The sequence below is a fragment of the Tigriopus californicus genome, chromosome 6 (genome assembly GCF_007210705.1).
Source record: "Tigriopus californicus strain San Diego chromosome 6, Tcal_SD_v2.1, whole genome shotgun sequence".
Taxonomy (NCBI): Eukaryota; Metazoa; Arthropoda; class Copepoda; order Harpacticoida; family Harpacticidae; genus Tigriopus; species Tigriopus californicus.
In genome coordinates this window covers 8,739,424-8,751,944 of record NC_081445.1, presented here as the reverse complement: position 1 = coordinate 8,751,944, position 12,521 = coordinate 8,739,424, and the positions used below count along the sequence as shown (strand labels likewise).

At 42.5% G+C, this 12,521-nt stretch overlaps 1 protein-coding gene across 1 annotated transcript; it reads right to left on the bottom strand.

Annotated features, from left to right (window-relative positions):
- Window positions 1–323: 323 nt before the first annotated feature.
- LOC131881920 (protein tweety-like) lies at window positions 324–11,400 on the bottom strand. Its single transcript, XM_059228914.1, has 7 exons — window positions 10,927–11,400; window positions 7,418–8,207; window positions 5,102–5,379; window positions 3,046–3,227; window positions 2,714–2,873; window positions 2,265–2,647; window positions 324–1,289 (listed from the first exon to the last, which is right to left on the bottom strand). Exons 2-7 carry the CDS (start codon window positions 8,118–8,120, stop codon window positions 1,106–1,108), a joined length of 1,890 nt encoding a protein of 629 aa, XP_059084897.1. The 5' UTR covers window positions 8,121–8,207; window positions 10,927–11,400; the 3' UTR covers window positions 324–1,105.
- Window positions 11,401–12,521: the final 1,121 nt, after the last annotated feature.

Sequence of the window (12,521 nt, the reverse complement as noted above, 5' to 3'; positions counted from 1 at the left end):
CTTTGAACAAAAACAGCTTGCGTCTGGCAAAACATTTGTGCTTAAGTTGTGCATCAAGTGTTGCACTTGCACGTAAGCATTCCATACCAACGGAAAAAAAAATCTTTCTTTCACTAGATATTTATTTGGCCATGTACCGAAAAAAGTGCGTTTTTGAAAGCTGAAGAGGCATGATTTTGAGTGGTATGAATCGTATGGAATGTTTGAATGTCCAAAAAGGAAGGTAATCACGGCGATTAGGAAAAAAGTAATTCGTATAGAAAAAAACCGGATTGTAGACTGGTCCTTGGTGAACATAAGTACAAAAAAACAACGAAAGGGAGGCGGTTTGAATTCGTCTTCTATATTTCGATCAAAAGAGGCGTAATCAATTTACGTAATTTCAACATGACAATTTCACCAACATTCTTAGCTGTTCTCGTTTCAATCTTTGTAGACAGAATGGTCAAGAATTGTTCGGGGGTTTGATGCTGAGCGATGAGACGAAAGAGAGAGAGAAAGAGATACGGGACATATTTACACACTAAAATTTTCCTTGGCCATGCCCCTTCGGAGATTCAAATAGAAGGGGTGCGATGGTTTCTCGAGTATGTATGGGGTTCTTGTTGGTGTTGGTTGTGTTACTTCATTTCGTCTATGGTTTTGAGAGTGGATGATGCGCTCGTAGTTACAAAATGGGTTGAAAAAATATGTCACACATTCGGCCAATTCTTCGAATGAATGCGAGGGGAAGGGACAGGAAGTGAATTTAGAGTCGGAGTGAGGCGATTGGGAAGTAATTGTACCTGACTAGATTGACCATCATCATTCCTTTCAACTGTAAACGCCGAGTATGTACAGAGCTTGAATAACGCACGAAAGAAAGAAAAAACAATCTCCAGGAATTGGAAAGGCCAGGAATGAAAATTCGTTTTTTGAGATCATTTCTAGTAGGCAGAGAGAATGTCTCAGGACGTTTGGGAACAAGTCTGTTCTTGGTTTCTCGCAACATTCGGGTAGTTTTGATTGGTGAAACTGACAGACGAGCATCATCAGCATCATCCTTTTGGATGTTGGAGGCATTCTGCCCACAACAACAGAGGGATGAGGCAGGGCCGAAAGCAATCTAGTAGAAATCTGAACACTCCAAAGTCTTACATTGCTTGCTCAGAGTGGCATACTGTCCCATATTTGGCCCTAAAAGTGGCGCATCATTGTCGCCTCCCTGGATTTTAGAGGCACGCCCACTGGCGTAGTGACCGCGTCTCCCCAGAGTCATAGTCGCTGGGAGATTATCCAATCCTTGATACCTGAAATTGACACAAGAGCATGAATGAGAACAAGCAAAATGGAAACTCCATCCAAGTTGGAAAGTAGTTGGTTTGGTGGCTTGAAATAAAACAGTGTAGTCACCCTGTGTCTCTATTTTCCCGCTTCTTCCTAACCATCTTCTCTGTACTGTCGTTTCTCTCTATATATGCATCCTTTTCCCTCACATTCACTCAGTCTAGACAAGCCCTCTAACTCAGTCTAATACCATCTCTCGACGCCTTAAAACGTCTAAAGCTATTCTTCCGCCACAACAGTGTACTAAAATGGACATTTTTGCGGACTTTTTTACCGTTACCGTCAGAACTGGAACAATGTATTTATCTTTACTTGGCTTCGTTGGGATTTTCAGTGGGCTTTAATAACTGCCTTAAAATATGTAATCCACGGTACTATTCAAACAAAAAAATATAGTTCATCTGCTTGTTACCAAATAAGTTAATCTGCAAAGGCTATGAAAAAAACTGACAATTTAGTTGGATATTCGATAAGAGATTAGGGACGAATCGGAATTTCTTCTTTTTACAATTGAACAGGCTAGTCCTTGCATTGGAAAAAAAGTGGGCCAACAAAAATTTCATTTCCTATTTTTAAAACATCTCTGGTGATTACTTGTCGCTCAAAAATATTATTTTTCCTCGTCTCAGGAAATAGAGGTAGCGTAAAGGATATGAAAGTGATTGATAGGGCACTTGCCCTACTAGATGAACATATTATATGTAGATCAACCACCGTTAAATTCAAATAGTTCACCATAGCTACACACAATACCAATATTATGAAGAATAACCGCGTCTAAAAAATGTAATCTAGCAAACAATCGTCTATATAAAACAGCATCCTTTTCTGTAAGCCATTTCCTTACTTCTATTACAAACTCCGGTTTGTTTTCTTTCACCTCAATCAAAACCCCTTCATTTTGAGAGTATTTATCTGTGTCACGCCCTTTTACTTACCCGCCATGACTTTGCGTGACCTGGGTGTTACGACCCAATGTGCTCATGCCAGTGTTGGCTCGATGGCCGCTGTGGGTCCCGTAATGGCCCAACGTGCCAGCATGGTGACCGCTGAGATGGTTGAGGTGACTATAGCCAATGGACCCACCCGCGGGTACCCCGGCTGACATGGGCTGATGTGTCGGCATATTGGAGCGAATGGTTCCGGCATGGCTACTCCCATTCAAGGTCCCATGGTAAGATGGTGTTTGTGGAGGAGTGTGCATATTCCTACGGTAGCCGGGGGTCGAACCCAAGGAAGGACCACCCAATCCAGAGGGCGGGGCTGTTAACCGGGGCCGTTCGATGGTTGACAGAGGCATGTAGGGATCCTGATCATCGACCTGCCAAGAGATTGGGTGTTTGTTAGCGGCGAAAATTGACAATTTCACTGGACGAGCTCAATTTACCTTGATGTATCTTCCCTTGTGTTTGAAATAGATCCAAGTGTGAGAATTGCACCAAACCAGGATGGTGAAGAGGACCCCAGATAACGAGGCCGATATTAGCATGAGTATTAATCCGAACAGTCCACGGTCACAGAGCCCAACTAAAGCCGTGTTATACGATCTGCAAACAGAAATGCATTCATTTATTCTCGCTTCAACAACATTATCAACAAGGGTAGTTGAGTGGTATAAGTTACCCGAAAGAGGCACGACATGGTTCCCAAGAGAGCTTGGGTGCGAATCACGCCTTCGGAGGAAAAAAATATGACCATGATGGGCACCCTAAAACATACCTGAAAATAGGGTCACACCTGAGTGACATGCTGAGATCGCTCATCAATCGCTTGGTATCTTCGGTGTGTTGTTTCAAATCATCCAGATGAGGAGAGAGCTCCATGGCTGAGTAATACTTCCTAGCGGTTCCAGAAATGATTTGGACTCTATGATCGATGTCCAAGATAGCTCGTTGAGATCGCTGCAAAACAACAACATGAGACTTAGCTTTAGTATCATCAAACGACGTCTTAAAGCCGCCATCGGAATGACTTAATTGGGCCAAAGCCTCAAGCTTGATTTAATTTACATTTGTTTTCCTTCCCGTCACAAGATGGAAGATTTCCTTCCCCCTTTTCCCCGCGGAGTTTTTCTTCACCCTTGCTCGTTTTTAGATTATCACTTCTCCCGTTCTCTCTCCCTTCAATTTCCCCCAAGTACAAGATGGAACACATCGTTCTTTCGTCATTTTCTCGAGTGGAACGCCAAATGAAGATGGCAAGCCGTCAGATGTAAAGAGGTCCCGATCGGTTTTCGCTTGTTTTCTTAGAGAAAATGGAAAGATAGAATTCCTTTCAAAGAGAGTCAGGTGTCCTCGTCTTAGTCATGAGTGCAATCTGTACACTAAAAGCACACATAAACTCTCATGTTTCCGCACACTTTTTACTTTTGAAGGGAGAGACGAACTCTACCGTCTTCGTTATCATCATCGCCATCTGGACAGAGAGTAAGCTAAGCGATCTGCCACAAGTCTCACTCATATCAAGCCCTACATCCTAGATTAACAAAGCTGAAATACGACGACAAATGAAGAGGAGATTGGTGACGTCAAGTATGCTTTTCGTTCTCACTTGTAAAAATGAAGTAATAAAGAAATCGATATGGATATTTATATGAAGCTCTTGTCAGCAAATGTGATCATCAGAATGAGAAGATGGATGACTTCACCTTTTGAACGTAAAGCTTGATGTAAGGTGAGGGGTATTCTTCGAAAGCCCAAGTATCTTATTGGAGACAAAATGAATCTAAAAATCAAGAGGCACAAAAATGGAACATAATGTCCACTTCAATCACATGTATCTTGAGAATAATTTCGGAACCTTCACAAACTTTTTTTGCCAGCTCAAATTTTTATCATCAAGGTAGCAAATGGTTTTTTGTGATCTCCCACTCTACTTTTAATCTCAAAAAGGGTTTTTGATAATTTGGCTATATATGTAAGTATTCATAAAAGCTCAAACGCTTTATCTTAACACTGGAGAAGCCGTTGAATCATTCAAGGTTTTATCTTTGAAAACGCGAAGTTTGAAGGTTAAATAATAAGATAAAAGATATCACGCACGGAAACAGTTATAACCTTTAGCGTAACCTTTCACTTTTGATCGACCTTATGCAGCCCAGACCATAACATATCATTTGACTTTGGCCATTATAGCTCATCAAGGGGCATTATAATGCGGAGCCCAACAATGAAAGCCTTTTTACCGTCCTCATGTTTAATGGTGGAAGAAGGAATGGCCAAATGAGTTGGACAAGAACCTTAATTACCAGGAGAACGACTGCTCAGTGCTTATTACATTCCCACCATCAGGATTGGGTTAATCTACAACATTTATTAATGGACTTCGGACGACGGACTTGCGAATGAGTGCACGAGATATTGAAAGAAAATGACCTCAATATCATGAAAAGCTTTGATAACATCAATGGATGCATACGAAATCTCGCACGTTGCTTCATATCTTAAAGGAATTATATCATGGAGCTCATAACTTGGTACTGACAGCAATTAGGATACATCCTTATCTTATCTCCTTCCCCTTATGTTTCTCTATATCTATCTCCCCTAAAAGCTTCAAGACCATTCGCTAATCCTCAGTTTTTTCAACGAGGTGCTAAAACTTTCCTTATAGGGAGGGTCCTCTGGCAACTAGCTGGAAACATATTTCTAGACTTCCTCAGGGCTATCTTCTATGACCATATCTAGCTACATAGCATATCTTAATAACCAAATCAACCTTTTCTCATTAAAGGCTCGAAGGACGGCTTTTTCCAAGGTATATTATTAGGCCTTACCGACAAGAAGCTCTCGTAGGGATTTGGTTGTCCTGCGGCGCATTGCAAATAGTAGGATGTGACTTCCTCATCCAGACTTGAGCTGAGCACATGCTGCACCCACGGGGTCGGGTCGTTACAGAAGTCTGCCAAGGCCACCGTAACGGCCGTGTAAATGGAGGCAAAGAGCCACAGCATGATGATCGAGAAGAGACCGCAGACCGAGAACAAGATCAGAACACAACGAGAATGGACAATGGCGCCCACAAACAAGAGCAGACAGAAGAGGCCAAACAGAGCTGCAAAGAAGAATCAGAGGCATATATGAACTAATGCCCATTTATCAGATTTTAGAATAGCACCAAGCCTTTGGTAGATATGGCCTACTTTAGGATTAAATTTGAGAGGGGAAGTAGGTGAATTATCCTAAAATGGCTCCTAAGTCCTAGATAGTAGAGGGAAACATACAAAGGGGAAAAAACTTAGAATAACTAAAGACCGCCTTTTTTTAAAGATGATTTGGGCGTTTTGAAATGAGCTTTTGGGAATGGAATCAGTTTGAAATAGCTAGAATATATGGCTGAATGTTGTTGCAGACGGGTCTGTCGTATCTGTCAATGTCATGTCCATTATTATGAATTATCAGTAAAATGCACCGAAAATTATCAATCATTTAGGTGACGGGTATTGACCGACAGTTTTTTTTGGTTGGATGTTAGAGATGGAGGGGTGAGCTATTTGCCCGCCATCACATCGCCTATTTCCAAATTCCCGATTCATGTCGAGTATCAGCCTGGGGGTGAGGTAAGCATTGAAGAAAGATCAGGGAGAAGATTCGAACCAGAGACCTCTCTCACTCTAAGAGACTGCGCTAACCACTACCCCACGTCTGCTCCCTGCTTGACTTGTTCGCTTTCTTTGTTTCATAATCTTTGGGAACGTGCTCTTCTGAAATGTACATTCTGTTTCCAATTTACGCACAAGTCAATGGAACCAATGAGGCAATGCAAGATTGACAGTCACAACGTGAGACAGATCCATCACACAAAGAAATGCGCACCGAGGATTTTCCTTTCTTCCCCGAAGTGTGACGGTTTTTTCTTGTTTAGCAACACTGACATGTAAACAAAAAAAAGGGAACTCCAAACTAGTGATACTGCGAATCCAATTAATCTGGGCACGCATGAACATTTTCGTGTCTTTTGAATAATCCTTTAAAGTAGGGCTATTAACGAGTCCAATGTGGCTTCTGGGCTAAATGAGGCTTAATAATGATTTATACTTTATGGCCTTCCAAAAAATTACAATGAATAATAACCTTTAACTCTATTGGAGGTCAGTAATTACTTGAACCGAAACCAAAGACTCACGAGACAGGAAAAAAAATTATACATCCCAACGATCCCAACCTCGCCCACAGACTGAGAATCAGTCTAATACTGAACCTGACCTCGCCTATCGGAAATTGCAACTGGATGATGGAAGGCTGGCTTCGCTGGCCTGGCAAGGAGCAAACCTCCGACCCTAGCACCTCAAAATTATGAAATGATTTCGTAGATTCGAACCGTAGCGGAATCGACTCATGAGTTCGTGACAACACTAAAAGGAAGTAGATCATACTGCGGCAAAAATGACCCTCAACTTTTCTTTTGTCCTCTAGGGCTGTTTATCTTTTACTAACGTGACGAAAACGGAGGAACTCTTCCTTGTTTCATACATTCATTCCCAAGTTCCAGCAAAGCATCAGGAAGCAATGAATCAATTTACGGAAGCCTACCTACTTAAGAAGTTTTGGGTTTTTGCTAATTCTCCTGCGTTTCCAACTTCTCACCAGAAGCGAGAGAGAGCTTGAAGGCCCGTCAAAAAATGGTCTTGAACTGGGAAGAAAAGTTCCTCTTTAAGACTCCCAAGGGTCCCTTAAATTGGGGATTTGCTGGAATAATGTTTTTTCACTACTTGAAAAGAGAAGAAACTTCTCTGTAAAAAAAGCACAGCAGATTTGAGAAATCGCGAAAAAAAGAGCGCCAACATTTAAGATTGAATTGATTAATAACATTAAGATTCTTTTTTGCGCAAATGCCGCCCTTAGTAAAAGGCACATATTCGGGATCAATCAATTGGGATGCTTTTACTTCAACAACTAGCGAAAGCCATTTTTACCAGGGAAAGTTTTCAACGAGACCATTGGGAACTATTGGAGGTCTTTGCCCACGTCTCAAAGTCTTTCCGGTCTTTTACGTTGTCGTCCTTTCAGCACAAAAAAAGGACCTAGTCAGAGTCCAGCCATGTCCTCAAAGGCCATGGATCTCTTACTACTAGACTGCATTGATAACTTACCTTGGATGCCAAAGTACCCAGGAAATCGATATTTCTCAAAGGAAGCTGCCCAGTGAGGCACATGTTGGAAGCTCATCCGATCCTTGGGTTCCTGGATGGAGAAGCGCAACTGATCCATGGCCTCCAAGCCCGTGGAAATGTTGTTGAACACAATCTCACAGGAATCCATGATCATTAAATGAGCCGAGCGATCCTGCACGATTTCACGACTGAACGGACCGTCGTACAACAGGTTCAGATTCTTCTCGATCTCGTTCTGGAAGACATGGTTGTACTTTTCCGCCATATCTTGGCTCCGTTCCACAATGTTATTGATGTTCATGGTGGAGGCCTGGAATTTGATCATGCCTTCGTTCATGGCGAAGGTTCCCCAGATTCCCAGGGCCAATGTGGCGCAAGTGGCCAAGGCCAAGAACGATAAGAAGCATCGGATGGGTCGAGATCGTCGTTTCTTGGTGTTCTTCGTGTCACAGCATCGCGTGCACAGATAGATGAGCAAAATGACTAGGGTTGTAATGAGCCATGCCGCCGGAATGGAGGCCAAAATACCCAAAGCCTCGAGGTACAAGTCACTCTCCGGGTTGAAACGCGAATCAACGGGATGAAACGTGATATTCACGTGGGGAGCACTGTGGAACAGATTAGCCCATAACGTGGGCTCATACGCATTTTGGGTCTGACTGTGGCCACTGAGCAAAGACATGTTGGCAACACTGGTAAACTTCGACTTCAATTATCCATTCTTTCCGTCTCGAAGAGGCTTCTTGGGGGTCCTTTGGGTCGGAAACATCTGAAAATTAATCCATCCAATGGTAAGCGTACTCAAACACAACAAAGAAAGGAAAGGAGAAGAAGCCTTTGTGTTTCTCCACGCAGACAAACATTAATCATTCATCCCAAGGGATGAATAGAGGCAAGATGGATAATTATACAAGTTAGGTAGGTTTGCGGATCAAGAACACTCCCTTGTGGAAATGTGACACCACAATCAAATTGCAGTGAGTAGCCCTTCAAAGTATCGCACAACAGAATGAGGTTCCTAAGCGACACACATGCTCTTTCTGAAACTGTTCCACTTCCAAAGCAATGATCCATGGAAATAATTGCTATCTGAAACATTCCACAATAAGAACGAGGAATGGCCACTTCATTGATCCCCAAATCTACTCCAAGATTGAACAACTTTCCTACATCGTGAGGGAAAAGAGAAATAATACACTTTCGATTGGAACATGTGCTTCAGTGTTTTTCCATGCCCCTTTTGGCCATTTGATGAAAAAGAAAAGGATCCATGTGGGGTCCATCCAGAATAGGGTCAAAAGAGCCTCTTTGACCACGCATATATTACCCTGGTGAATTATAGATGGGACACACTCACACATAGTGGCACCCAGATCATGTGAGAACTGCTTAATAGCATCTCAATGACTTTCGGAAATGCTTGGGAACAATTCCATGAACAATTTTCGCCAGCTAGTGAGCTTCTAATACGATCAAGCTTGCATGTACAGTGCACAAACATAATATTCGTTGTCAATCTTCTGTCTTCATTAGCCACACCGAGGATCTAAGGATCCACTGGCACAAGTCTTCAGAAGTGGATCAAACTAGGCCATATATTTAGTTGGGATTTGTTCCCATTTTCCCTCCCCGGGAACTAAAGATAATGCCAAGTATCGACGATTGGGTTGTTGGGTTCTCATGGAACCAAAATTCTGCAGCAGATCAGAGGGGCCTTAGTTCCTGCATGCAGTAAGATCCATGGTGAAGAATGAATCGAGGCCAGCAAAGTCTGACATAAACGGTAGGTCTCAACGGAATGCTTCTCTCAATTACGCAGGATCTTTTTATGGCTGGAATGTGTTGATCCCTAGAAACTATTCAGGTACATGGACCAATCAGGAGGCTCTTTCATTCCGACCAATGGTAAGGGAAACCATTTGAACCGTACTATAGCACGTTTCCACTTGTACTCAAGCTTTCATTAACATTCAATCATCTCATCTTGATCTGGAACTAAAAAGAAAACGAACTCCGGATATTTGGGAGCATGAGGACCATGGAGGGCTTCTCTGTTGTTATTGCTATGTAAATGAGGTGGAATGAAGGAAGTGTGAAAGTTTCCTCCGCTTTATTTGAGGCCTAGCAAATGTATAACCGCAGGGAACACTCAAACAAAGTGGTGAGGAAGTTGGCCCTTTTTCAAGGAATGTTTATGGCTCACTCTCTCATTTCTGGGTAGGAGTAGACTTTGTGTTCCCATGGATTTACGTGGCAGGAACCGATTTCTCGTGATAAACCGGCCAATAAATCGTATGAACTGCTTCATGATTCCAACATTGTCTCGTGTCCAAACCAATAATCGTCTTTGAACTCCCCGGCATTATTAAGCCAGGCAGCTCTTGTGGCCAACTTATTTGGATCTTGCCTCATTGGATATTCTGGTCGCAAACCACAAACCTGTCTTTTACGTTTCCTTCAACCTACATTTCCCACCCAAAAAGTCTTTCGCGCTTGTCAAGAGCCAGCAATAACTCATCAGAATGGACCACTCCGTCTGATCCTTCAAAGGCCTGTCGAGGCCTAGAACACCGTAAATATCCCTCAAATGAGCAGCCTAGACGCATCCTCTCTTTACGTTTTCTCACTTGCCCGTCAAGGCCTTGTCTTTTCCAAAATGAGCGATGCCAATGCTTCGACATCTGTGCTTGTGCCAATGGCACAAGGTAATAAATATTGATCGATAGTGAGGATTTTGTCATCCCGAGCATCTAGGAATGCGGATCTTGTTAGGTTGGCTCAAGGGCATTGAATCGATAGAAGTGCTCATCATTTGCGTGAGCGGGCTTTTTTCTTCACTAGAATGGTTTACCATCTCCTCTCCTTCAGCACGGCCTTTCAATAGGCCAGATAGAGTGAAGGTTGTTCTGTATCTATCAGGATGAGCAAGGGGGGGTCAGGTTTTGAAAAGCTTTTCTCAGCTTCTAATAAGATTGAAAATGGATAAGGGCATTGTAGTTTTTTTTTGTGTGCCTCAAGCACAATTCGCTCGAGCTCTCAAGATCTTCATGCTATGGGAACCAAGCGAGCTGACAAATCCAATTCTCCTCATCGAGATGGACGTCCAAAAAACGAGAATTGGCAGTGAGAAATGGGGAATGATATAAAGAATGGGTGTGAACCTAAAATAAAGAAGCTGGTGTGTTAAGCCTCTTTTCCAATCCTGAATGATCATGCAGCTCCATAAATCAAGGCCCAGTGCATTTCCAAGCATTCATTCATCTTCCGAGAACCCATTCCTTATCGCGAAGAAATTCATGAAATGGCTAATAGTGAACATCGTATGTCCATCAATCCCAGAACCCTCACGATCAATGATCAACAAAGCCTTCGAGCCACAGATCCGGCCCGTGGAATCGTCTCATCTAACCCTAACGGCCAAATTGGTGGCCTAACGCAAAAAGAACTCTGTTTATTGGACCGGTTTTCCCGATTCCGTGGCCTCTTACCCAACTGGAGTGGGATCAATCCGGTCTTTCACATAGGGCACTCACAACACATGAAATTTAAAGGCTCATAGGCCGATCAACACGACAATTGAGATCACTCTTCACAACTGTGCCCGATTACAGATCTTGAATGGAGCTAGTTGTCTCACATCCAGAGTCAATAATTCTCCTCCTTCCTTGAGTGCTTCTTCGCTTCTCTCCTCAGTCGTCCTCTCTCTCTCTTTCTCCTGGTCTTCTTTGGAGTTTTTGCTCCCTCGCTCACGGTCTCGGTCTCGGTCTCTCAGAGCTCTGGATGGAACAGATCGATGCCAGTCAAACAGGGTTGCCAGGGATACAGCCATCAATGATCCGGACGTCTTGGTGTCCTCGGGGGCCTTCGTAATCTTTCAAGGATAAAACTTAGGGGCCAATTCTTTAGTTTTGTTGTTCAAACAATTGATAAGTTTGGGTGTGAGTTTTTGATCTAGAGATCTCTGGATTGCTGGGAGTCGGACTCGAGTGAATCGAGTCTTTTTCACAAACTTCAAGACCAGCAAGTAGGCAAAAACTTTGCTTAGAGAATCGAATCGGTTGACCAGCCATAAACGAAAGGTCATGAACTAAATGGTACGAAAAAGGTACCGAAAAGACAAAAATCAAGTTCATTCTGAACCAAATTTGTTAAGGAAACCAACCTGAAAAAAAGGAATATCCATCTACGATGGTTTCTCATTTCAATTGGTAAACAAAAATCGTTTCATCTAGGCGTATCAAATAATTGAAATTTCGTTCATCCTAAGCCTATTAGGAAGAAAACCAGCCCTTTCCTAACTTGAATTTCAACCAAATGCCAAATGTGCCCGAAAAAAACCTCATGATTCCCAATGACGTGGGATGTTGTAGACTTTCTCTTAAGATTCTGACGGGAATCCCGACACTGCTAATGATTAGACAAATGATGAATTTTGCATCACTTCTAGTAAGACTGTCTAAACGGGGTAGAGATGTCGACCCTGCTGTATCTGGGCCGGTCCTCAAAGTTATGGGGGACTCGCCCTTCCTTTCCTTGAGCACTTGAGTAGAGGAGAAGTTCTGGGAGGCGCAGATTCTGCACTCAGAACGCTCGCTGAACTCCCTGGAACGAATATACACTGCCCAGGCTTGAGAAAAGAAAATGGATTGGGGAATGAACGGAAACTAAACAGCTAACTCAAAATTCAAAAAAGTGAGGAATGCAACTTGGAATAAGTAATGATTGTTTTGATTATGAGGATCATGATTATTTCATTTAATGTTCAAAACAGGCTTTAAAAGGTCAACTTCTATGGCTGGTACGATTAGCTGTTGACATTCCAATTGATATTTTACATTAAGATTTGGTCACGGAAAGCTCACTCGTCTGCCTACCCGGCTTTATGAGGAATACTAGGTGTTTAAAATACCACCAATATTAACAAATGGATGTGTAATTTACCATTTTATTATTCATTTATTTCTAAACAACACTTTTTCACTATAGCTAAAGTATGATTTGTTGAAAATGGGGGTTTTTAAGGCCCTACTTAAAGGAATACAATATTTCAGCATAGCCTAAAAATTTTGATTATTCCATCAGA